At 33.6% G+C, this 27,862-nt stretch overlaps 2 protein-coding genes across 2 annotated transcripts in view; one reads left to right on the forward strand and one right to left on the reverse strand.

The window, feature by feature from the left end:
- Positions 1-27,362, forward strand: part of LOC106121311 (probable E3 ubiquitin-protein ligase sinah) — a 40,394-nt gene extending 13,032 nt beyond the window's left edge. The window contains exons 2-5 of the mRNA XM_013316920.1: positions 10,447-10,570; positions 20,908-21,041; positions 24,815-24,984; positions 26,548-27,362. Coding sequence (XP_013172374.1) covers positions 10,447-10,570; positions 20,908-21,041; positions 24,815-24,984; positions 26,548-27,124 — 1,005 coding nt within the window. The 3' untranslated portion in view covers positions 27,125-27,362. The remainder of the gene's footprint in view (positions 1-10,446; positions 10,571-20,907; positions 21,042-24,814; positions 24,985-26,547) is intronic.
- The window catches only part of LOC106121310 (adenylate cyclase type 2), a 91,599-nt gene that overhangs the window by 39,603 nt on the left and 24,134 nt on the right, over positions 1-27,862 (reverse strand). The gene's annotated exons all lie outside the window — the stretch shown is intronic.

Below are 27,862 nucleotides of genomic sequence, written 5' to 3' on the forward strand. Positions count from 1 at the left end.
GAGAATTCATCGCTTCACGATATGTCAGAGGTTCTACTAAGTTATCCTCTATGTGATACGTTAGAAAATCTGGAGGGTTCCTACTTCTTGAGGGATATCTCCGCCCTTCATCGACTAACGGCAGCTCTACTTCCGCGTCTTCACAGTCGACTGCTTCTTCTTCAGCCATCGCTTCAGGGTTGACAACCTCTTCTGCCACAGTTGTATCTAGACGTTCAGGAACAACCTCTTCTGCCACAGTTGTATCTAGACGTTCAGGAACTGTTCTAGAAACTTCCTCCTGCCTATTACCACCTGTAAGCAGTATTGGAGGTGCTGGAGGTGCCGAACTTTCAGCCGTCTTCAACCCTGTGAAGCGATCTTCGAAGAATACGACATCTCTTGACTTAATTACTCGTTTTGGATGAACAACATTCCGGAAAAAATAAGTATTCGGGTCATCTGAATAACCTACAAAAATATGTTCATTCGCCTTACTATCTAACTTACCTCTATGACAGGAAGGAATATTTACAAGTGCTCTACATCCAAACACCTTCAGATGTTTTAGATCTGGCTTGCTACGGAACCACCGCTCATGGGGTGTACCGCAGCCCAACGCTCTATGAGGACTCCTATTCTTAAGATAGACTGCAACTGCAAAAGCATCTTCCCAATAAGCTCTGGATAGAGCGCTCTCGGCCAACATCGACCGCGCCTTTTCCACTATGGAACGATTAGTGCGCTCTGCAACTCCATTTTGTTGAGGGCTGTAGGGGACAGTCGTCTGATGGACTATGCCTTTTGCACGCAAGTGATCTAGAAAACTTTTATTTACATACTCAGTACCATTATCAGTCCTTAGTGTCTTTATCTGCGCACCAGTCTGCCTCTCTACTAGTGACTGAAAGAAACAGAACTTTTCCTTCACTTCTGTCTTAGACGAGATAAAATATGGAAATATCATCCGCGAATAGTCATCAATAAATAATAATACATATTTATTACCTTGAAAAGATGGAACCGACATCGGTCCACACAGGTCAGAGTGAACCAGCTCCAACATCTTCGTACCCTTATCATAAGCCAACTTCTTAAAAGATTTACGGGCTTGCTTACCCTCCACACAGGCAATACAACTTCCCTTATCTACCGTGGTATAATCAACCCCAACATTCATATTTTTCAATTGGTTCATACCGATGCGGCACAAATGACCAAGCCTCTTATGCCATAACAGGAACCTAGAGCAAGAGTCAAATTGCACATCAAAAGCATTAGCACAAGGATTATTAATAGTACAATCGAGAGTGTACAGACCTCTGGATGAAGAACCATGTAAAATAGAATCACCTTTATAAGAGAAGGTATCTGCGTTGAAAAAATTACATCCACTGCTATCAAACAATACAGTAAATCCTTTCTCTACAGCCTTTTTAACGGAAAGCAAGTTAGTATTTAGTTTCGGTACATACATTACATCACTAACCTTATTAACAACATTGGCTTTAGTACTAATATTTACATCACCAATACCTACACATTGAATCTCCTGACCATTAGCAACAGTAACTTTTCCACAATTAACAGTCTTTAGTTCTGATATCCAGTCCAACCTAGACGTTAGGTGAGTCGTAGCTCCAGAGTCTATGAACCATACGTCTTTCTTGTGAGAAACCGATAGTGCTGTCAAAGCGGTGACATTAGCACTCGCTCCCTTGTCCTTTTCGTTCCTCTTACGTCGTGGACAGTCTGGTCTCTTATGTCCTGGCTCCTTGCATTCGAAACACACCACTTTCTTAGTCTTCTTTTTATTTATTGGTACTGCATTACCACCAGCTCTAAAAGCAACCTGTTCTGGATCATTCCGAAATACTTCACTTAGCAGTTTAGTTTTCACCTGATCAGCGGTTATCGTAATGTTACTCGTCTCTAGACTCATGATCATTGGCTCGTACTTAGCTGTAAGCCCGCCCAACAGGATAGCAGCTACAGAAGCATCTTCTATTTTCTTGCCAATATCATCCAGGTCTCTCACTGTACTCAAAACAGCATTAATATAAGATTCCATATCAGTGTAGTCTACGAGATTCATTCTATATAGTTTTCGTTCTAGGGCTAATCTCCGTCCCATTCCGCGGTCTTCGTAAGCATTTTTCAGTTCATTCCATGCTTCTTTTGCTGAAGTTGCGCTCCGGACATAGGTGATTGCAGGACCGTCTAACGTTAAGCAAATCTTCGCCAACGCCTTACGATCGTTACGCGATTTACTTGAAACTGGAGTGGTATCTCCCTCAGGATAACCATCTATTGCCTCCCATAAGTCCTCATGTATCAAATAGTTCCTCATCTTGAATTTCCACGTACCGTAGCCTTCACGCCCACCCAGGCGTATGCCCGAAGGAAAGTTCGAGGAAGATGATTTACTACTGTTATCACCACTAGCCATAGTTCTTATAACAACTAAAAATTTCCAAAAAGAAAAATTTGTAAAAAAATTACAAATCGTCGTGCTGATAACGTATTGGAATAATAATATATTTTATTTTAGTGAAGTTGTCATCTTATTTTTAAATTTATATATAAGAACATTTTTGACAGAATCTTTTTCATTACCAAAAAGTATTTCCAACAAGTATGCGTCATATTCCCACGATAAGAGTTCAATCTACATTGTTATCAGTGATAAGGGTTTCTTTGATGTCTCAGTTACTCCGCAATAATTTATGAGCCATTGTTACTCTTTATCTAGCTTAGTCTGGTTTTAGGCTGGATTTGTTCTTACTATCTACTTTAGATAACGTCAACTTAGTCATTTAATTATAATAGTTTTAGTAACACCCAGTTAATAAAATACAAAATAAATGATATTTAAATAATCAATGACTTATTAAGTAATTTAAAACGCCAATAGCCTAATGGTTAATGGTACGAATTTCCGACCATGTGATCACGAGTTTGAATCCCGCAATACGACTATTATCGTTGACCATATACTACCACAAACCTAGAGCTTAATTGGAATGGTACAAGAAATATTAGTAAACTAACAAAAATCTACTAATATTAAAAAAAATTACACATGATTTAATAAAGAAAAAGAAAAAAGTTTCACCATTGAAAACATATAAAACTTTTTGGAGGCATTTGGAGAGTCTATGATTAAAGAAAGAAGCTATGTTTGTATGTTTGTGATGAAGAAACTGTAACATAGATATCTCCAACACAATGCAATGCAATCCATGTAAAAGCTTAGAAGTTGTACGTGCCAGGACTAAGTGAACGCTTTAAAGTTAAATGGCTCCTCCATAAGGATATAAAAGAAAATGATACTCGTTAAACTTTACATTCTAGAGAAATTAGTTCTATTCTTACTGTAGCTAACATTCCTAGTGTTTGGTCACTAAGTGATAATACTTTTAAAGTAACTTCATATTACTATCGTAGACGATTTACCGCTGTTTTAAGACCAAAATCTCTGTAACATATCGTCATCCCTGTCATTATCTTGGAGAAAATAGAGATAACAATATGTTTTAAACGGAAGTTTTGGTCACCGAAACGACACGGTTAATGGTAAAAAAGTTTATAGAAAGATGCAATCCTGACAATGAACAATTCTCGACGGACTAAAGTAAATCAATTTTAAACAATGACAACTAACTCTAAATTTAATATTTAATCATCATCAGCTCACTATACGTCCTCACCGAGTGGCTGGGAGCCTACCCTAAGCTAGGGCTGACTAGGCCATAGTCAACCACGCTGGCCAAGTGCGGGTCGGTTAACTTCACACATATCTTTGAATTTCTTCTCAGATATGTTGCATCACGATGATTTCGTTCACCTAACAACGTCGGATAAATGTACATATGTAAATCGGAAATCGAAAAACACATTTGTACATGGCGGGATTCGAACCCAGGACCTGCAGATTACAAGTCAAGTGTTGAAACCTCTGAGCCATCGACGCTCTAATAATATTTAATAAATTGGATTTACAATTAAAAATATATAAAACTAGTTGAATTGCTTGTGGATAAACTAAAGTTTGACTCAACCTTTTTTCTTCAGACCAATCGTATTTTATCAAGTGATATCGATAATAAGGTTTAATGGTTATATGACGTAACATGTTGCAGCAATACCAACATCGAGCAACAAAAACTGAAAGATGTTGCGAGTGCGGCCCCAGTCTTGTTGTAACGCTTACGTAAAATGTAACGAAAATATACATTTTGAAATACAACTATAGCAGGTTGTTAGAGAACATTGTAATTTTGCTGATTAATATTATTTTTAATTTTTAATGTTTCCTTAAACTATAATTATCAGTTTTTTTTTTGAGAAATGTAACATATTGTACAAAAAACATCCAAATACTAATAAAACAAACTTAAGCAATTTAAAACTATTATTACATAATAAAATAAGGTTCAAAACACACTAATTTTTATATATATTTATAGATACTAGTGTAATAGACTAATTGTGGGTTTATGGGACCGAAATCCCCCTTTAAAACATTTTGTACCTCAGTTTTGTAATCGATAATGACATAGACGATAATATGTTTTAAACAGATATTTTGGGCTCAGAAACCAACGGTAGATGTATGAACACTATCATATACGTGAATTGCCACATATAGTCACAAAAAAGTGCATAGCAAATAGTATAAAGTCGGTCAGGAGGACGTCAATTCTCGTGTGAATTTTATAGTTAGGGCCATGAGACTCCCTTCACTTTTAGCCTTCCACCTAGCTTATAATCGCAAAAAGCAACAATGACATCTACATCAGCTTTTTATTACGAAATACAAGGTGTTGTAGTAATAAATAATATCGTTACTTATAAGTTTAAGATCACAGAACCTTACTTAACACAGAACGTACTTAATACATCAAGCTTTTGGACGCATTTTATTTAGGAAAGAACTTACCAAATGCCGTACATACTAACAATTTAATGTCATTTTAACAGGAATGTTTTGAAGATCGACATCATTTGACTTATCGTAGACAATATCTGAATATAGTTTTTGATTTAAATGAAGCATAACATTCAGATGTGATAAAAATCCAGACTCTAAAGGAACACATTTTGTTTCAAATAAAAACCAAAGTAATAAATCTAGATAAAGAAGCCTCTATATGTACTCGTAATATTCATGGTTAAGAGTTCGGGTTTCAGACCACGAGGTCGGGGTTTCTAATCTCGCCATTCGACTATTGTCGTAAACCATGTCCTAGCAGAAGCAAAGAACTTAGTTGGAATGGTAAAAGAAATAAGTAAATTAACAAAAAACTGCTAATATTAAAAAAAATTGATTCTCAAACTATTTAACAAATATCTACCCGTATTAGGCAACTATTTTAAGAAAAAATATAAAAAAATTCTTAAATGAATCCAGGAAGAAACAAATGAACGCCGAACTGTTTGTTTACAGAAGACGAATTTGTAAACATGACAATCATTGTACGGAAGCAAAATTTACATCCGTCGGTCACACGGATATGTTCGTATTGTAAGCAAACATGTAAAGTAACACGGCTGTTCCACAATAACTCCGTAAAGCGAACGACGATAGTGTAGCCGAAATAAAAGCATTGTTGAACGCCCACAATAGAGTAACAAACTTTTTTTTATGAATGGCATTGTAAAGCGTTTCTTTTTTTTTCTTAATCAACAGTACAGCTTTGTATTCGTTGGTGATAGATTTTGTTGAACGGTCGTGACTTTAGTTGCTGTGAAATCAAATAGTTTATAAATTTTACCAAGTTAAAGGGTGATAAAATAAATCTAATTTAGCAAAAGTAACTTGTAATTTAGTATCAAGATGAATAAACGTGTTTATTTAAACATGGTGTCGTCATGTGAAGAACAATGTTACTGTTGCGTGAGAGATTATCAGAATTTGAGACGTGAATCCAAAATGTTTTTATTTGGACGTTTAGTAAGTACAATAAAAATTTAATAAACTATAGCCTAAGATACGAACTGTTCAATAAATCCATTATCTTACTAATATTATAAATGCGAATGTTTAGGATGGATGGATGTTTGCTTGAAGGTATCACCAGAACGGCTCCACTGATCGCGATGAAATTTGGCACAGGCATGTAGAACATAGTCTCGAAGTACAAGGTTACTTATTAAGTTTTTTTCTCTAATCTGCGCGGAGTCGCGGACGACTGCTAGTATCGTCTAATAAACCGTCTGCTTCTGTTGTTTGTTTACTTAATTTTAACATCATTCCTTTGAAATTATTTCAATTATCAGATTTTTAAACGTATTTTCCTTAACATTAGATTTTACGACTTTAGTTTTTACTTTTAACAGTGTTTGTGAACGCTATGAATACTATTCATCATAAAAACACATCAAGTTCAATTTATATTTTAAACATAACTAGGATAAGTAGAATTTTAACCTACCAACAGTTATTATGTGTTAATTTTGTACGGTACATTTTTTTACATAATATTTATCCACTCTTAGAATAACAGAATTTAATATTCTGCTTTACAAAAAAATATCTTTATTACACTACTTAAAATTCAATCTAAACTCATTTGCAAATAAACAATTCGTTGCGTAATTAACAATCGTAACAAATACATGTATCCTTATTTCAAGAACTCTTGCTAAACTCAAGAAAAAAAAACGCTTAGTTTTGCAATGAGTCAAAGACATTATTGTAAAGAGCGGATGAAATTTCCACACAATTAGTCACCAGTTAATTCTAAATATTGAAGGTATTTATTACGACAATGAATTTTATTTGAAGTCAACAACTTATATGGGAAAGTTCAATGACCTTGTAAAGACGGAAGAAACAAGGAATGGAGTACTTTGGCAGGCATAAGGACTTTTTAGTGAACATTGTAGTGTATTGATGATGATTCATGAGCAATTATTTTAAAGTAAATTCATACTACCTTTAAATTTAACTTATAAAAAAAGTTTTCGGTTTTAAAAATAATTATAAATTACTGTCGCCCGTGATTCTTTTCTTGGGGAATTAAAAAAAACTTTATTAGTGGCCTATGTGTTTCCAGACTATGCTCTACATTTATTTAAAATTTTAGCTAGACTATACATCCATTTTGGAGATATCTTGTAACAAACATCCATCCATTTATCTAATAATTCGCATTTATAATATTAGTAAGATTTTTGACTTTTCGAATTTGAAAATGATAAATCACCATATAAATAATATGTTAATCTTAGGAATCGTGTATCTGTAATAAAGGCAAGCAGAATATTTTCTATCACGCGTATACAGCGTGAACATTGTAAACCAGAAAATACTAAATCTATATTATTAAGTAAAGCCGTCATATAACTGCTATGTTTTGATTTACAATTATCGTGACATGAATGAAGTTAGCGTACTCTAGAGAATTTAATTTGTATAATCGATTACTAGCTATCGCCCACGACTCCGTCCACACAGAATATTAGGAAGACTAAATTAGTAGCCTATATGTTCTTCCGGACTATGTTCTACATTTGTGCCAAATTTCAGGTAGATCCATGCAGCCGTTCTAGAGATACCTTTAAAGAAACGTCTATCCAACCATCTAAACTTTTGCATTTATAATATTAGTAACATTCAAACAAATATTTAAGTAACTTAAGTTTGTACATAACACTTTTGATGCTGTGATTTTTTATTACCAAGTAGCACTTCAAATGTTTAGAAGAGTTAAGTTAAATGTTCATCATAATCAGCTCACTATACGTCCCCACCGAGTTATGGGTGATTAGGCCATAAGTCAACCACGCTGGCCCAGTGCGGGTTGGTTGATTTCACATATCTTTGAATTTCTTCTTAGATATGTGCAGGTTGCATCACGATGTTTTCCTTCACCGTAAGAACGTCGGATAAATGTACATATGTCAATCGGAAATCGAAAAACACATTGGTACATGGCGGGATTCGAACACAGGACCTGCAGATTGCAAGTCAAGTGCTTGACCACTGAGCCACCGATGCTCAGATGTTCATAATTTAAAAAGAAATTGTTATCCAATCATACATATAATCAATCGTGATTAGTTTAATAATTTTTTACTTCAACTAGAAACCGTTATATTTGGTTGTAAGACTTGTCTTAAACATCATCCGTTATGTAAAAAGTAAGTCATAGGAAATTCCGACAGGAAAGTGTAATCATTTGACGTTGATGATGCAAAAAAGATGAATACCCGAGCTCACTGATGCATCCTAAGCCGGCAAGAAACAAAACACTAATTGAATATAACATATACTTAGTTTTTTTTACCTTACTTCGTAATAATATTATGAATGCGACTTTAAATTATTTTTTAGAATTCGCTCGGAGGTACGGGATTAAGAATTTTTTTTCATAAGAAAAAAATATACTGGGTGTGATTAAAATAAGTAATCTAGACTCTAGCATATATAGCGCCATGAACCATTAACTTATTATCTAGATAATTTGCCTCGTAATTTGTAAAATATTCAAATTAATTATTAAAATAACTAAAATTAAACATGCAATCTATTTTAAAATTTAAATTAAAAATTGCCGATAACTTAATTATATTATTTGCTGATTATAATTTTATTTTGTTATTAAATTAAACCTTAATATTTTCATAAAGACATTTGCATTTATAATATTAGTAAGATAAGACAAAAGATAAATGAACGCATCCGACAGATTAAACAAGTGTAACTACTACATTTCAACTTACATTTATTTATCATTGTGTACATCGCTAATCTTATCAGACCTCATATTTGACCACCGGCTTTACATTTACGACATGCAACATGCAGTTGCAACACATTTAAAATAGTTTCGTAAAACAACGACCGACAATCTTACGATTCCCGATCCTATCTTACGAAATTATTTTACTTAAGAAATATTTTATTACATTTTGTTTTATTAAAGTAATAAAATATCACAAAAGTTGTCAGCGACAAAACAATTGAAACAAAGTTACACTTTAAATAATAATAAAAAAAAAATATACATATATCTCTTTCTTTCCAAAAAGAATAAAAGAGATGGCAGTATGTTTAGCGCGCTGGCAACATTTTTCTATCATTATTTGCTGCGACATTCCTTCTATAGAACGCATTACTATATAATAATGCTAACGAGAAATATCATGAGACTAATTCATAAACAATGAACAGTTCCAGTCTAAGGGGAAAATACTACGTCTTCGAGGAACACCTGAGTATTCATAACTTAAGTTATGTAATATTACTCTGAATGTACTATCGGGGAAACTGACGGTGTTCCACTTACATCGACATTCGTTTGTACGTTAAGCATCGAGACGACCGACGCGGATGCAGTAACGAATAGGATGCAGCTTTAAAAATGTGCCTCTATGATAAAAGGACGTGATTAAATAAATAAATAAAACAAAGGAGTCGTTCGTTCCAAGACGATTACGTATGCGTCTTACCTTGGATTTAAAATCCAAGGTTAAATGCTTAGGTAACATAAAAAGATCTCAGGTAAAAATTGTTTTGTTCTATTCATTGAAATGAACAAAAAACGTTAGTACACCTTATTACTCACCATTATCCAACTGTCGCAAAAAATCATTAAGTACAACGAACTTCTAGAAATTCTAAGAAAAACTTCATTCACTTTCAATTATTTCATCGTAATCCAATCTACGACTTAGTTACAACCGTGATAAATTTAGTGATCGTAAAAAAATTAAAAAAAAACTTTCCAACCGACAAATCCAGATTGAAAAGTTACGACTGAAAAAACATTACAATAAGGTTTTTTATTGCTATTTAATTTTTTTACTGCTTTAAAACTTAAAACAATTTAAATTTTGACTACGTTCTTTTACAATTAATTGCTACTGAGACTGAAATACAATTATTATCTCATTCAAGAAAACAAAGATCAATTATAGTGTACTAAGTAAACAAGCGTCATTGATTTTAATTGTACTATATCATCATTAGCACGTAGATGAAAAAAAAAATAGAATTTAATTAAGAAGCGTTTACACATCGTAATAAAACGTCAACAAATAATAACTAGAAGTGACTACGATAATTGAATACTCTGTTATCTTGAACAAAGCAATTTGAACAAATTAATAGCATTCGGCAGCGTTGGTGCAGCATTGAAAAACAAGAGCTCTTTTATACCAATTAATTCGTGTTCAACGCTTCCAGTAATTGTAGAGAATCCAAAGAGAATTTAATAATACGCTTTCAAACGTCACTACACTCAAAAGAGTTAATTTCTTAACATTTATACGTAATTTATTTATTTTACAAATAAAAAAATAAAAAACCATATAAACCAAAAAGGTTTTAAGACCTTCAATATAGTTCTTAATAACGGAGAATAGGATTATGTTATTTCAAAGAAGTTTACATCCAAATTGTACCTTCAATTGTTTTGAAATGATGTTTCCAGTAAAACGATGCCGTTTTGTCCACAGTTCCATTCGGTGACGGACAAGCGGTCTCAGAACAACGAATTCGGAGAAAATAGTGTAACCATAGTTACCGAAAAGAAGATAGAAGATGACGCATCATCCAGCGGAGAGAATGTTGAAATTGAAGGTATGGACGCAAAACTCTTGTCTTTCAGAACGAATACCAAAGCTAAAGAATTCGAACTGAATAGTTTTGTAAAAGCAAACATTTTGAAAGCATTTATAAATTGCATTTTTTTTTCTTATTGAATTATGAACTGAAACGACACGATAGAATGTTTAAAAGCATTTTAATTTGATCTGTTAGTTATTAATTACATTTACACATATAAATATGCATCTTCGATTTTTTCTTTGTTTCATTACGAATCCGCATTTGCAACCGCATAGAAGCATTTTTATATTGATTTAACATTAGTTCACTAATTATTATTATTACAAGTATGGCCGTGAATGTAGCAGAAATAAACAAACCAAGCACTCACGATGGTCACGGTCATAGATAATTGTGATAAAATATACAATAAATAATTAAACTTCCCAATTCCTTTACTATTAGTTTCATTTTTACGAATGTAGTTTTTTATTGAACCATCAATTGACCTGACCTTACTTAAAGCTACGTGATTAGATCAAAAGATAACACACATTCGCGCAGTTAATACCACTGAACTTAGTAGTCAAGACAACCACGTCACAAACGGAATACTAAACTTTTTCTGATCCTTACCAATATTATAGGAAGACAGCAATCAAATCTTACACATGCTAGTACTAAGTTCTGTACCAGATAACTCATGACGTCGTCTTTGTATCGGTTACGGTACAGAACTTGGATGCATGTCGTAATGTATTGCATTAGATTCCTATGTTAAGGTTACATTATCACGCACACGAACAGTAAACAACTAAAACATATTAAAAATGAAGACCTCGACCGTGTTTGCACGTTCAATGCCAATAAAATGTTAACAATGAACCTGAGAATCACTTTACAAATATCTTTATGTTACTTACTTCTTCACATACTAAACCTCTCCACTTACGGAGTTTTAAACTAAGTTAAAGACAAATTATTAGTAATATTGACTTTAAATATACATCATGAACTCATTACCTTTTTTTCTACGGGGATCGAAGCTGGTAATATATATTTTTTCACATTTGTATGTCTATCAGCATTGATATTTGCGTTCATTTATTTATCACCATCTGCTTTTGTCTCTACTGGACAAAGCCTTCATTCGCTTCTTTGTTTTCTTCTATTTTGATGATATCATGTTCTTCCCTTGTATTATTCATACAAAGAAACTGTATAGTTCTTTTCCTATTCATTTTATTACCTAATACGTAAAATATGTTAAGAATTTAATAACTATTTGCTTCTGTTTATTTTAATTTACTACCAAGTATTTGATTCGTGGTTTTTGATATCTTTACCTTGTAATCATTGTTGACTTTATAATTCATCTTTGTTTCAAGCGTACGGTGAAGTCATTTGTTACCTTTAAAATTACTCATCAGATATTTTATCATCACTTAAAAATCAACGGAAAGATAATTGCGAAATGTTGAATTAAATCAACAAAACGTCATTTTGGAAACATTGACTAATACTGGAAGCGTCTCGATTGCTTTTGTTTTTACTTTTTTCATATCAAGGAAAATCACGTCATAAAAACGTCACCAGTTTACGTCATCGTGTTACTCATAAGTACCGTTAACATCAGATGATGTGTAAATTAAATGACGGTTATTTAAGAGGCGTGTCCGTTATTGTTCCGTGAGTAACCTAGCTAACTTGATGTTAGATTCACACGGGGACACAATAGTGAGACAGAACCGTGCTGCAAATTTTTTAACATACGCTCTGAGACTGAAGCATCCCTAAACAAATTTAAAGGTATGCGTCCATCGGTCCGCGCCGGACTGACGGTCTGCAACAAATTTTAGTTTGTAGTATGATTTTACATAGCGCTGCGTCCATTATCCTAGTCGTCAGCATCGGAAGATGGCATTAGTCAACAAGCAATCCGTTACGAGCCGCGCAGGCCAATGGTCATCATCAGCTCACTATGGGTCCCCACCGAGGGGCTCGGAGCCTACCCTAAGTTAAGGGTGACTAGGCCATTGTCAACCACGCTGTCCAAGTGCGGATTGGTTGACTTCACACATATCTTTGAATTTCTTCTCAAATATGCATGTTGCATCACGATGTTTTGTACACCGTAAGAACGTCGAATAAATATACATTTGTAAATCGGAAATCGAAAAGCACATTGGTACATGGCGGGATTTGAACCCAGGACCTGCAGATTGCAAGTCAAGTGCTTAATCCCTAAGCCACCGAAGCTTTAATGTTCCCTAACGGGCCAATGGACGCGTACTATTATATATCGCTGATCGAAAATTCAAAAATGTTTAGAACCGATAGTTTTACTATAAAGTGTGCGTTCTAAACAATATCAATACTGCTAGTCACTGCTCTAGTACCACGTTCCTTAAGTTACGTATAAGTTATATCAACCTATTTACTGATGGGTTCGTGCACGCGTTCACGTGTATGAAATTTGTTAAAGCGTATTGTTCAAACATTAATTTAATTACCTCTAATATCCAAATATAAAAAGCGCTCAGAATATCCTTTGTTTTTATTTTTGTTAATCTTTTTTCTTTATTTCCAACACGTGCCTTATTATTTGGTTATTACGCTGGTGTTGCAGTTCAAGTTTACCGGTAGTAAAAATAATACATGCCCGACTCAGTCCAACGAGAGGCCCCCCGATGGGCTCCAAACTAATCGGTGCCCACACAGGACAAACCCGTAAGTGTTTAGCCGTTTATTAGTTTAAATCTAACTGTTCAAAAGCCAATATTTATCATTATATTTACATTATCAGATTATTATGTTTACACATAATTGTTAATTAATATACCTAGTTACTTAATTATTATTCAAACTAAATATCAAATTGAAAGTCGGCTTAAAAATGTTAGTTTTTGTGCCCTCTAAAAATCAAAATATTGTACTTAGGCTTGATAGTTAACTTTTAATTTGGTTTAGATTAATATTCAAACCAGTTTTATTCATATTATGAGTTATCAGGAAAAACTCGTAGGTATCCGTTTTAAATAAGACCTTATACCATCAATCTTTTAACAAGCTTTTTTTAACAGCCGTGGGAGATCGTTAAGAATAATGAATTCACGTTTCCGCGGTTATCCACAGCGGAGATATTTTAATTGCGCGATAGATGGCGCACGCGGCGGCTGCGCGTGCGCACGTGACCCACGCGTAGTAACATGTGTTTTAACTGGTTACATTTATATAACCATATGCCATGTGAATTGGTGACATCTGCATATTTAACTAATTTGATTAACTCTATGGTTTTAAAAATGTTTGTATTTAAATCGTATGACATACTAGCTGTCGCTCGCGAATCTGTCCGTGCGGAATTAAAAAAAAACTTTCTTAGTAGCCTTTTTGTTCTTTTAGACTATGCATATACATTTATGCAAAATTTATGAAAAACCCACTACGCAGTTCTAGAGATACCTACAAATAAACATCCATTCATCTATCCATCTCAACAATCGCATTTGAATATTTAATCCGTGAGGTGGCGTACAATCACTAAAATAATATTTAAAATTGTCTAATCCCCTCCCCTATTTTTTACAAAGTAAGTAAATGTCTAAAATACATAGCCGAGTCCAGCTTAAAAATTTGGTATGTTCAATTTTTAAAATTTCAATTCAAATTGTAAAAGCATAATCCAATTAAGTAATTCTCCACAGAGCAGTTTGAAATAACAGTTATTTTCCGTTACTTTAAAATAGTCCATAGCATCACAAGTTTAAAAAGAAAAAGTAAAAAGTCTTCTATCGGATAACTGTTATTTAAATTTCGAATTCGTTCATCATTTAATATTCATTGGTCACGATATTTAAAAAACTCAGTGTCAAGAGCGATATTAAGTAATTCGCTTCGGCTGCTATATGTTTACAACATAACTCACACCCGTAACCCAGAAGCATAGGCAGAGACCACGGACCACCATTTGGCGCGGTTCTAACACATCTCTCTTGCTTCTTCTACATTCTTTTAGACATTATTAGTATGAATCATTTGGCGCGAATGACGTGCTTTCGTTACAAAGTCCAGTGTCAGAATGAATAGTGAGGGGACATAAACGACAACATTTTAGTAAGGCTTGTGTTGAGTCAATACACTGCTACATTTTCAGAATTTCTTCCTAACAATTCATACATCTACGCATTCATATGTGTATTTACTTAGAATCAAATTGTTGTTTATTTCTTTTTTAATTATCTTCAGTAAAATAGAGTTCAAGTTAGATATATGCCAGCTATAACACACACATACATGTCTATATTGGCACGTCAAATTCTGGATTAATCGTATGTCATTTTTTATTACTGTTTAAAAGACAGAAGTAACTAGAAACTAGAACATTAGTTTGTTTTTTGTATTATTTTATATCATTCGTAGATAACAATAATATAAAGTTACTATGTAATTTTTAAAAGATTAAAAATTTTAAAACATTTAATCTGACTTCCTTTATGGAGCAACCGTGACACGCCAACTTTAGTCGTAAAGGGTAAAGCGACCTAATTGCCGTGAAACAAAACCTTCAGACATTATTGGTTCCCTTCGAGGTCAGATCCATAAACCGTAGCCAACGGTCAAGGGTAAGGGTAGTTTGTCTGTCGGAACACGCAGAAAACATTAGTCGAACTTAAATAATTAATTATAAAGAGTACATACATCAACATGAAATTAAACAAAAGCTTATAAATTTTACTAGAGTTAACTCAAACATCGTCCAAATATAGAATAGAAAAGGCTAATTAAAGATACTTATTATTCACATTTCATACTTATGTCGAAACCCAATGTCGGCAGCGACTATTCTGGCGGAATTAAAACAAAATTAGTAGATCACATGTTCTTCTAGACTATGCTCTACATCCCTGTCAAATTTCATCGAGATTCATTGAGACGTTCTGTATATACTTTCAAATAAACATCCATCTAAACATTCGCATTTATAATCATCATCAGTTTACTATACGTCCCCACCGAGGGGCTCGGAGCCTATCGTAAGTTAAGGGTGATTAGGCCATAGTCAACCACGCTGGCCCAGTGTGGGTTGGTTGACTTCACACATATCTTTGGATTTCTTCTCAGATATGTGTGATTTATAATATTAGTATTAAATAAGATTATATTTATTTCGTACTGAATAAAATATTTTATCACATTTAAAACACAATAAAGTGGATGAGAACAATAAGGTTACGACTTGAATTTTCATTGACACAAAAAAAAACAAGTTATTCAAATTTGAGAATTCAAAATGACTTTAAAAACATTAACATAACAAAAAAAACTACAAGGTTTTTGTATATTTCTATTTCAATGCTATTAATTATTATTAGGAATCAAAGTATTTAAATAAAAACATACATTTTTAGATTTACGTTGCAAACGCAATCACACCTAAATAATTGTAAATTAAATTAACTAATTGTTGCCTGCGACTCCGTGCGTAAGGGATTTAAAAAAAGGTTTATAAAGTAGTCTATGTGTTCTTCCAGACTATGTTCTACATCTATGCCAAATTATAGCGAGATCCATTGAACCGTTCCGGAGATAACTTCAAACAAACATCCATCCATTCGACCATTCGCATTTATAAATTGTAAAGTTAGGAACGGCTTAACTTCGAGTTTAATAAATTTATGTAGTACTAGAGTGTAATTTGTTAAAGTACTATTAACAGATATTTAAATAATGTCTCATTTTCCTTTAAAGATCCACCAAACTATTAAAATCTTGACTAGAACACCATCCATCTTGTATAGACTACTCACGTTACACTTTGTCACTCAACAATTTCATTATTAGTTTTTCATGCCAGTAGCTTTTAACAGCCACACTTTAAATTCAGAAGCAGTTCTTTAGTGATCAGATAATGAACCTGAATGGGTCAGTTCTTCATGCATGGTCATTTACCCCAATCCTGTTGCAATTGACGTCAAACAATCCCGCAGAGACTACGAGCATTGACCCTTAACTGGAACCTTTTTACAGCGCGTATAGTGTATAGGCAGTATTGAGATGTTGCGAATTTCATTCACCGTTCAGTTCATTCTCGGTCACAGCACTTAAATCGTTCATCAACTTACGTTACGTATTTAGGACCTGTTCACGTTTTGATTACAAAGGTTTTTTTTACAATGATGACGCACTGACTTAATCTTTATAAAAAATGTTAAGCAGTTTTAACAAATCATAACGTGAACAACAAAATAATGAAGATTTTCAAATGTTATATCTTACTAATATTAAAAATGCGCACGTTTATATGGATGTTTGTTTGAAGATATCTTCGGAACGGTTCAACAAATCCCGCTAAATTTGTCATAGAGGTAGAACATAGTCTGAAGGAAGATATATGCCACTTATTAATTCTTTTTAATCCTGCGCGGACAGAGTCGCGGGCGACAGCTAGTTTAAAAATATTACCTTGCATGATTCCATTTATTATTCTAATTTTTATTAATTAATAATATTTCTGTATAAGAATATGTCATTGAATATTCTATGTATTTCGCGTTAAAATTGATTTAAAATGATTGAAGCATTAGAAATAAAAATCTATTTGGCAATCTAATTCGGTATTATCCGAGGCGCATGCGCATTGCACAGCTAACGAAACCGGTTTCAACAGTGGCGGTCTCTAGCCTCAAAACCTTTCTCTTTCGTCTGACTGACATAGTTAGCAAGTCTTGAGCAATTCATTGCAAATGACATTTTTGCCTTATTTTCAATTATCAGTTTTTTACAATTCACATTTATGTGGCAACCCTGAACGGAACTGTTAACACATGCGCTTTTATTTCACGCAAATTGAATAAAAATTTTGGTTTTAAATTTACAGACCTTGTCTTTAAAAAGTTTGATGTTATCTTTACTATGATTCGTATTTTATAACCGAATTAAGTACATGTCAATAAAATAATAATAATAGTAAATTTTACGGATTTGAAAATGTTTAAGAGCGAGAGAGAGAGAGGGCAATATTCTCTTTCTTTTTCAGTAAATAGTTGGATTAAACGATCTTAATTTGTTTGAGATAAAATTTATTACGCAATAATTTATACTTCCGTAGCTAGAAACATCTCTACGTAACATCTTAAGCATTTATATGATAATTTTAATATCAAAGTAAACATCTACCGGATCCTTTAAACATTTTGTGAGTCATGGAGTCATCGATATAGCTCTAATATTTATTATGCTTTCACACGAGTACAGTAAAATAAGGTAGAGTAGTATAACAATATAGTACTGCTACAGAAGAATTCAATTTAAGTAGTACGTATATGTTCAAACAATTGCAGTACTGTTCTACCTCACTGTGCTACCCTCGTGAAAAACAAGCATTACGTTAGATTACAGTATTTTTATATTATACTTATCTTTTTTATTGCCTTTAAACTTTCCTGCCATTTCTTAATAAACATTCGCTAATCTATAGTGCACTTAATTTTATTTAATTAATTCTAATTTTAAATCTGAATGAATTGCATAAATTCTCATTTCAAAATGTTTAAATAACTTTTATTATCATAGTTAAAATATTGATAAATTAAATTAATTAAATTAGGTAGATTATGGGTTTTAATAAGTTTTATTTCTGATTACATTGAAAGGTTCGGGTACGATATCTTTTTTCAGGTTAAAGGGTACGAGGTCAAAGGAATCTGTGTCATAATGACATAGTGATATGATTCAAAACCAGAACTGCAATCGATAATTACCACAATATAGCCTACAGTGTAACCAATAATAGACATTTAACACGTTGAGCGCCACGCGTATTTCTAAGACAATCCCGTTCAGGCCACGAGCGCTGCTTATACGCATATAAAAGGGCCGGTGTTTGCAATCGCAGTACCAAATTGTTTGCATTTTTAACGCAAAATAGTGTAAATTTTTTATAGTTCTCATGTTACACGCTGTCAGCCAACGATGGTTGACGCGACGTAAACAGCGGTGGCTGACGCGGCCTAAACGTAAACGGAAAGTCTAGTGTCAGCCACGGATGGCTGACGCGGCGCTCAACGTGTTAAAAAATAAATCAATGTAGCTTGGATTTCCACTGACAAACTTATTCAAAATTCGTCTTTTGATCCTCTTTGGAAATACAGATAATAATTTTTACAACTGCAGAGAAATTCCAAGGCTTTTACCTTTTAATATGAGTATAATGTTACTTCTTACTAATATTATAATTGCGAATGTATGGATGGATGGATGGATGTTTGTTTGAAGGTATCTCGAGAGCGGCTGTATGGATCTCGCTGATATTTGATATAAATGTAGAACATAGTCTGGAAGAACACATGAACCACTTAATATTTTTAATAGCGCGCGGTCGTGTCGCGAACTACAGCTAGTAATGGTTTTTAAAATTGAAATTTAAATAAAATGATAATTCATTTTTTTGCATTTAATTTATTACGTGATCCTCGGTTATTGTGATAAATGTTGCCATAGGTTAAAAAACCCGTTTTCGAGTTGTTTCGAAATTTAAATCGGCAAATGTCAAGATTAATTATTTTTTAATATGTTATTCATTACCGGCTGGAAACGGCAAACGTTGCAATGTCAAAAGTCTAAATATTATTAAATGTCATAGTGCACGCAAAATTGGCAAACATTTTTAAAGCAAAAACCTTATCAGGGGTCCTTAGAATACTCTGCCAAATATTAACATATTATACTGGTTCAGGAAAAGATAAGGAACAAATATACAAACATTTTTTGTCTCTTCAGAGATTACTCAGACCAAACGGGGACGGACAGACGGACAATTTTTTTTTATTATAAGTAATGCAAACACAACATGATTTCTTTATACATAAAGACACTCCAATTATTTTATTACTGCATCCTATGGGTATGTGTCGAATTGGCCCGGCTCGCCCGGTGAAATACTACGACCACACAGAAGACAGGCGTCAAGTGGAAGCTATTCCGCGTTTCTTCTGATGAGTGTGCGTCCCGGAGGCCTAATTAAGTCCTTTTTCCCTTCCCACTCTTATTCTTATAAGGAAAGGATGGGAAGTGGAAGTGGACTTTCCAGATGAGAGGATGCATGGAAAGGGAAAATATTTTCTTTCTGTGCATCCTCTCCTCCGTCGATTAAAGGTAGGCAACGCATATGCAATTGCGTATGTCTATGGGCAACGGTCACTTCGCTATTTCAGCGATTTCAGGTGGCCGCTCGCTCGTTTACCACCTTATGATACAAAAAAAATGGGTATGGGTAAAACTTGTATGTATAAATTGAATGAGAAACAAAACAATTTCCTTTATCAATGACACGTGTTTACAATACAGTTAAATAACATAAAAAATTCACGTGAGAACTGACATATGTTTCTTGAGGCAAAGCATTTAAAACTTTTTGTACACAATCGATAAACATGTTTATTTATAAGTTACTTTAAATTAACGTAATTGTTGATTAATTAAATATCCCGCGGATCGTTTGCTCCTTTCTCTTATAAAAAAACGTATTAAAGGTTGTCCAGCTATTAAGTAAATCATTGTTACTGATAGTTTATTCTTGACTTGCAATCTGCATGTCCTGGGTTCGAATCCCACTATGTACCAATGTGTTTTTCCATTTCAGTTTTACATATGTACATTTATCCGACGTTCTTACGGTGAAGGAAAACATCGTGATGAACAACGTGCACATATCTGAGAAGTAATTCAAAGATATGTGTGAAGTCAACCAACCCGCACTTGGCTATCGTGGTTGACTATGGCCTAATCACCCTTAACTTAGAGTAGGTTCCGAACCCCTGGGTTGGGAACGTATAGTGAGCTGATGATAGTTTATTGCCCCTTATTTTCTTTGTCTTTCAATCGCTGTCGTCCTTCATACACACTTAAGCGCGTATCTTATCCCTTATTAGATTCCTAATAAGTACTCGACACGATCTAATTATCTCCGTACTTCAACGATTTGCAGCCATACTTAATTTATAATAATATTGATAACGAAGTGTCGAGTTGCATGCTATTACTACGTGCGGAATTGATTACGGAAATGGACGAAGCATGACCATATATTTATTTGAAGTATTGCCGCATCAAGATACGTTAATTGGTCATCTTTAGGGCTCACCTTAGTAACCAATTAACTTTAGCGTTGGTATTGCCTTCGTGAAGAATAGAAATGTTTTTTATCTTTTTTCAGCATGACATAACTTAGTATAAGTTGTCGAGAACATAAATTTGCAACAAAAATATTTTTAAAAGCCTTTTAAGTTTTATAATAACTCTTGTTCCAGTTGTGTTAAGTAACTGATAATTTTCTATTATAATATTTACAATTAATTTTCTATTTTCAGATAAACCTCTGCCGATAGTCGATCCTACGTTAGACTCGTCAGAAGAAGGTCACGCAGCGCAATGCGCCTGCCCCAACTGCGATGAAGTTCTCTCCAGATTCTCAGAATGCAGCATATGTCTAGAACCCTTACAGGTTAGTATTAAACATAAATAATTACTAAAAACAAAAGAAGATCGACTGTACACATGCCGGAGTAGAATACGAATCAAGTGACAAAAAGCACTTCGAAATCTCAAGCATCTATAGAAGGTCGCAATCAAACAAACGTTTTACTAATATTATAAATGCTAATGTTTAGATAGATGTTTGTTTGAAGGTATCTACGGAACGACTCAACGGATCTTGATGAAATTTGTCATAGACTTAGAGAACAGATAGGCTACTAATTAATTTTCTTTTAATTCCGCGCGGACGGAAGCGCGGACGACAGCTAGCATGTAAAACATGTGCCAAACAATAATCTGCCAAACAAGCAATATAGTGGTGTTGTTGCGTAAAATTTTATCAATCTAGTAAGAAATTCATTAGTTAATCATAGGATTCTTTGTTAATTATAGACATAAAAATACTTTTTGAATCTAACTTCAAATAAACAATTAGGGGATAAGACAAAGGGACCTTTATATATGCTTGAATATTAATTAGATTGCGTGTGTTCACTATGGTATTTATATCCATGGGGACAACCGCCATATGTCACGTCACATTGTCATATCGCGTGTGTCAACGGTATTTCGCTAAACCTTCCTGTATCATCACTTTTTATTAAACACTAACTTTCTCGAACTCCGTCCGGGTACAATTAAAATAAAACTTAATGATTAGTATATGTATTCTTCCAGGTTATGTTCTACATCTATGCCAAATTTTAACGAGATCCATGCAGCGGTTTTGTAGATATTTTCAAACAAACATCCATGTGAACAGTCATATTTATAATATTAGTAACACGTAAGATATCACTTGATCACAAGCCCATTTTAATTGGCGTTGTTTTAATAAGACGTAAGAATATCTGAGAAATACTGACGTCAAGTCAATGCACAATGAACAAAGATTTCCATTTCGAAATTAATAAAATAAAGGTGTATTTTAATAAAGAATGAGTAACATTATGAAAAGCTATTGTATCTGCACCATGGTATATATATAGATTTTGACGAAAATAAAAATAAAATTACTCATAACCAATAATGGTTCAATGCTTTTTTACATATATGCAGATATTGCATGAACGAAATGAGAACAACAATGCTATGAAAATCTCTCATAAGCACTTATTGAATTAGCTGAAGAATTCTATTGCTGACGTTTTTCTAATTGGATATTAAAAAAGTTACAATAGCCCGATTACAAACCGGGGAAAACCTCATACTGAATTGAATCACTCGTCATAATCGTGGGCGACAAACATAAAAAATCCTTCCATGCGTTGCTAAGACATAGGAAATTATAAATTCTGTATGCTTTCATAATGTTAAGTATTTCAAGTCTCAAGGCAAGTGAAATACCTTAGAGCAGGTGTTTGCAAAGTTGAGCTACTGGGTGAAATAAACCTCGTATCTTGTACGTTGAAGGGAGAGCTTATGGCACCGTAACCGCTCACCTACGACGAAGATCGAACTTTAAGATTCTATCAAAACATAAAGATCACAGTAACATAAAAATTAACATAAATGCATTTAAAAACGTAAACAAATAAAATTAAATTTAAATATATTGTGTTTTAAAACATGTTTTTGCTATAAACAACTTAGGTGTCCTTTAAATGTGGTAAGAAGGGCAAAAGATATTTTGACCTTGTTTACTATATTATTTTTATTTAGTTTATTACTCGAAGGGACAATCGGTGTAAATGTTTTTAGGTCCCATTTGCACGGACGCTTTTATATATCACGTTAAAAAAACGTTCAAGTAAAACATTTGCTTTTGCATTTTCATATATCTGTTCATATAGCAGCGCTTTTAAAACGCGACGCTTTTATCGCGCAGTGTTTACTTTTGAGCGCTGGTCGCACGGAACAAGATTTTAAAACGTTCGGCCTTTAAGACCCGGCGAAATCAACGCGTGAAAAAAGCGCCCGTGCGAATGAGATCTTACCTGTGTTATGATCTATCCGTCGTACGTATTTAGTGACATTCGACTTTACAATACAATACCTTGTAGTTCTGTTTTATATTTTCTTGGTTGCGTTTTATTTTTTGGTGATATCAACTGCGTTGCTTTTATCTGCAAAATATTTTTTTTGCATATTTCAAGCACGCACGTACACATAATTTTAAATAAAAATAGGTTTTAATTATTTTACTTATAATTAACTAATAAAACTTTAATATTATACGTAAAGCTTTTTATAAAACGCCACTTTCTGCCTCTAAAACACTTGTGCAAATTTTATGGTAACGCAATATAATATGTACTTTAACGTTCAACGTAACGAGGCCGCACCTTAACCCGAACGATGCAACTTTAAACAAAGTTCACTAACTACACGAATCCGTAACATCGTTCAACTTTAACAATATTACTGAGTGAAGTTCTTAGAGCCTTATGAACATAATTGTAAAATGACCACAACAAAAGCATAATTATATATTCGTTAGTTTATAAACTTACTACCTGTAATATAGACTTTAGAAAAATGACAAACTCTTCAAGCAATTGTAAAGGGAAATCCATAAACTCTACCCACACTACTAAATTACGGGTTGAAGTGGTCTCCATTAAGGTTTCACTACATTTTATGTTTACACAAACTATATCCATGAAATGGTCAAATAATAAACTTACGAGAATTATGATTGCTCTGCTTTCTACGTTCATTTCCAGTAAAAGATTTACTTAGCAACATTCTTTGCACTGATACGGGAACAATGAAGCCAGACAAGTATGCTGCAATCTTGAGCTCTATAAAGCAACATTTTAAATTGCGTCTTAGAAATATTATAAGATTCTTTCATATACGTATCATTATTAGATTAAAATATTAAATTCCTAAGATTTATTTACTTCACTAACCGTGAGTTTCTAAGACTAAAATGCACATTACAAACATATTGTCATCATTGTTTTGTCAGAAATAATGACAGGGATGATATGTTTTATACAGATATCTTGGTCTCGAAAACCAACGGTAAGATAGGAACGTTTGACGCTTAAACCAAACTGTATGATGCATCTGTTGGCAAAATTTTTGGTTGTATATATATTTACGTTTTCTTTTTTAATTTGTAATTGTGCGATAATTTTAGTTGTTATGTATACTTATATACTTATATAAATAAATAAAAATTATTCGAACAATCTATTGACATTAAAATGTTAGCTATTAATGTAAAACAAATAACGCAAGTACAACGTTAAACGTGACCACTGATAATGGCCGATAACTTGAAGGAAAACATCTCTAAGTACCTCATTACATATGATAATAAATGAGTCGCGTTCTTTTGTTATTGTTATAGAAATAATTGTTATTGTTATAATCTTATCGAGTATTCCAGATTACGTTTATGAAAATCTATGCTATCCTAATTTGAATTTATTAGTTTTAGTTGTTTTTGAAATAGCTTGACCTTGATTTTAAAAGTGAGTCAGTTGATTCGTATTCTTACCCGGATTGTCAGAGAAGTGTGAATCGGACTAAGTGATTTCGAAGTTTCTAGTCACACACAACTGTATTGCTTTAAGCTTGTGTCAAATTCCATAGTTTCGTACAAGGGGTAAAAGCATTGAATCCTCGGTCCCTTCTGTCAAAGGATCGAAGTCAGCGTTAGGATTAAATGTCGGTCATTATCTTCTACCGCCTCGTACATATACAAAAGGATGTTTATAGCCGGCCTATCTGAATAGTCCAACTGATCAGTTAAATCGGAAGGTTTTAATTTATTGTTTTTATTCATAGGGGTGCGGTCCATGCGTATGCCCATGGTGCGGTGGTGTGTGGTGCGCGCGTTGTTCGCGGCGCATGTCGCGCTGCGCCTGGTGCCGCGGCAGCCTGCGCGCACCCGCCGCGCCCTGCCTCGCGCTGCAGCGACTCATCAATGACCTCATGCTGCCTTGCCGGAATTACAGGTACGTTATGCCAATAAAGATTCAACATCTCCTTATCCTAGTATCCCTCCTCCTAGCTCCTTGTCCACTCCACGTAGGATCAGCTCATACTTTCTATTATTTCAAAATCTAACTTCCATAACTTAACCCAACAATGTTTAGTTAATAGGGAAATATTTTGTAGTTTAACATTTTACGTCAGTGATTTATGGTCAAGTAATTACTTTGATAATTTAAAAAAGGACCTGATTCTACATAGAAAAGTCCCTTTCAAAATTCCATATGAAACGCAATTGTAAATATGTGCAATAGATAATCCGACATAATCCATTCTTACAACATCTTGATTATGATGACAACAAACTCTTCGTTGATATAAAGCATTGTTTACAATAAAGACAATAAAAACCTCGGTGCACTCGACTGATAAAAAATGTGAACGCACTGCAAGGCTAAGTTCTCCAACTTAACTAGTTTGTACTGGTTAAGCACTCAAAGTAAACAAACTTATATATAGAGGAATGAAAATATTTATTTTGATTCATTTATAATCGTTTGAAACTCTTGTAGTCATATACTATTATACATGCGGGTATATCAAACATATTTATATGCGTGCAAAACATATCTTTTAAATCTATATATATAAAAGAAAGTCGTGTTAGTTATTCTATTTATAACTCAAGAACGGCTTTACCGATATGGCTGAAAATTGATGAGGAGGTAGCTTAGACCCAGGAGACGGACATAGGATACTATTTATTCATTTTTTCTATTTTTTTTATTCGAATTTATGCCTTGAAGAGATGCTTTTTATTTAACTTACTAATATTATAAATGCGAATGTTTAGATGGATGTGATGTGAATGGATGGATGGGTGTTTGAGAATATCTCTAGAACGGCTGAACGGATCTCGATTAAATTTGGCAGACGTATAGAACATAGTCTGAAAGAACACATAGGCTCCACCAATTAAGCTTTTATATATCCACGCGGACGGAGTCGCGAACGACAGCTAGTAGTGAATAAATAATAAATAAATACTGCACTTATATATAACACTAGCGGACCCGAGAGACGTTATCCTGTCTACACGTCTTTAATTTGAATAAATTAATATGAAGTTAATATTTGATGAAAATTGTGAATCTAAACCATTCCCAGATCCCCTTGAACATACACAAAAAATTTCATCAAAATCGGTCCAGTCGTTTGAGAGAAGTTCAGTGACATACACACTCACAGAAGAATTATATATATATAATCATTTAACACTTTCGGACAATTTAAATTGATTAAAAACACGATTTTATTTATAGCTTTATCGTATTACAAATTAAACTAAAAATAGACTGATTTGTATTAATATATCTGATCTTGATAACATTTATCGCAGATTATAATAATAATTATTCAGTCATACTTGAATTTTATAAAATTTAAGGAACGTATTTGTAAAAATAAATTGCTTCTTTTGTTTTAATTTCCTCATTTCATTTTCCTTATATTTTTAAAGATTATATTACTTAATTAATTACACACCTCAATGTTCTTTGTGTTAACATACAAATTTTTGTTCTCAGGCGCGGGTGCACAGAACTCTTAACAACTAGCACAAGGGCAAAGCACGAAGAGGAATGCAAATATGACTCAATGATCTGCCCCGTCACAGCGACTTGCTCCTCCATAGCATTCGAGGAGTTATCAGAGCATCTGCAGTCACAACACAACATCATCGCCGTCTATTCCCAGAAGATCAAGATCCTAATCGAGAACTTCCAGACGAAATTAAAGAAGACCGCATGCTGTAGGACGAAGTATAAAATTATCTTACTCTACCAGAAGAGTGCATTCATTATTAAAGTCTGCATCTACAACTTCCATGTCAAAGTTGAAGTGATGCGACGTAAACTAGGCTACATCGCTGATGTCAAATCGGAATCCAAAAAGAGCGAATATTGCGCTGTTATAGAATTCCAAAGTAAAGCATTATGCACAAAATCAGCTATATTAATAGAAAACGAAGCTTACAGCAAGAAAGCTGAAGTCCAATGGAATGATATTATAATGAAATCAGATACAGACGAGGCTATCACAATCCATGTGAACATAGGAAAATCTAATGCTGAAACATTCAAGAAAATAAATCAGACAACTTGATAAGTCGACGTATCAATGAACTGAACAATATTTAAAATATTTTACAAGTGTTAAATGTATTCCAAAATATTCCAAAAGTGATTTTAAAAGTGTTGACGTGGTCCAAAAAAAAATAAAGTTATTCTTAAAGTAAGGTTTAATAATTAAACCTACAAATAAGATGCATATAGTTGTAAGAATGACGTGAACTGATGTAGCTAAATGTGACTGATATAGTTTTAAATGTAGTTATAATATAACTGGTTATAAGTATTGAAATAAATTAATACGATCTTACAATTATATTTTATTTCCAACTTCATGTACGAGTATATAATGAAACGAAATTATTTAAATGTATCTGTGAAAGAAAGAAGGTAAGTAACGCTTGAGTGGACATGTCCAGCAAAACTCTTGCTTAATTTATCAACATCTTACTGCATTCGTTGCGTTATATTTGACTCGTTCACGTACCGACACGTGTTACCGGTTGAAAGGTCTGACATCGACTGACGTCCCCTCTCTCCGGCTTGTACTTATGGCGTGTAAGCTCGAGACAAAGAACACATTTATGCATACTCTACACTTACTATACGTCTCTACCGAGGGGCTCGGAGCCTACCCTAAGTTAAGGTCTAGGCCATAGTCAACCCTGCTGGAACAGTGCGGATTGACTTCTCACACATATCTTTGAATTTCTTCGCAGATATGTGCAGGTTACATCACGATGTTTTCCTTCACCGTAAGAACGTCGACTCA

This window comes from Papilio xuthus, unplaced genomic scaffold (assembly GCF_000836235.2).
Source record: "Papilio xuthus unplaced genomic scaffold, Pxut_1.1 DF826945.1, whole genome shotgun sequence".
Classification (NCBI taxonomy): domain Eukaryota; kingdom Metazoa; phylum Arthropoda; class Insecta; order Lepidoptera; family Papilionidae; genus Papilio; species Papilio xuthus.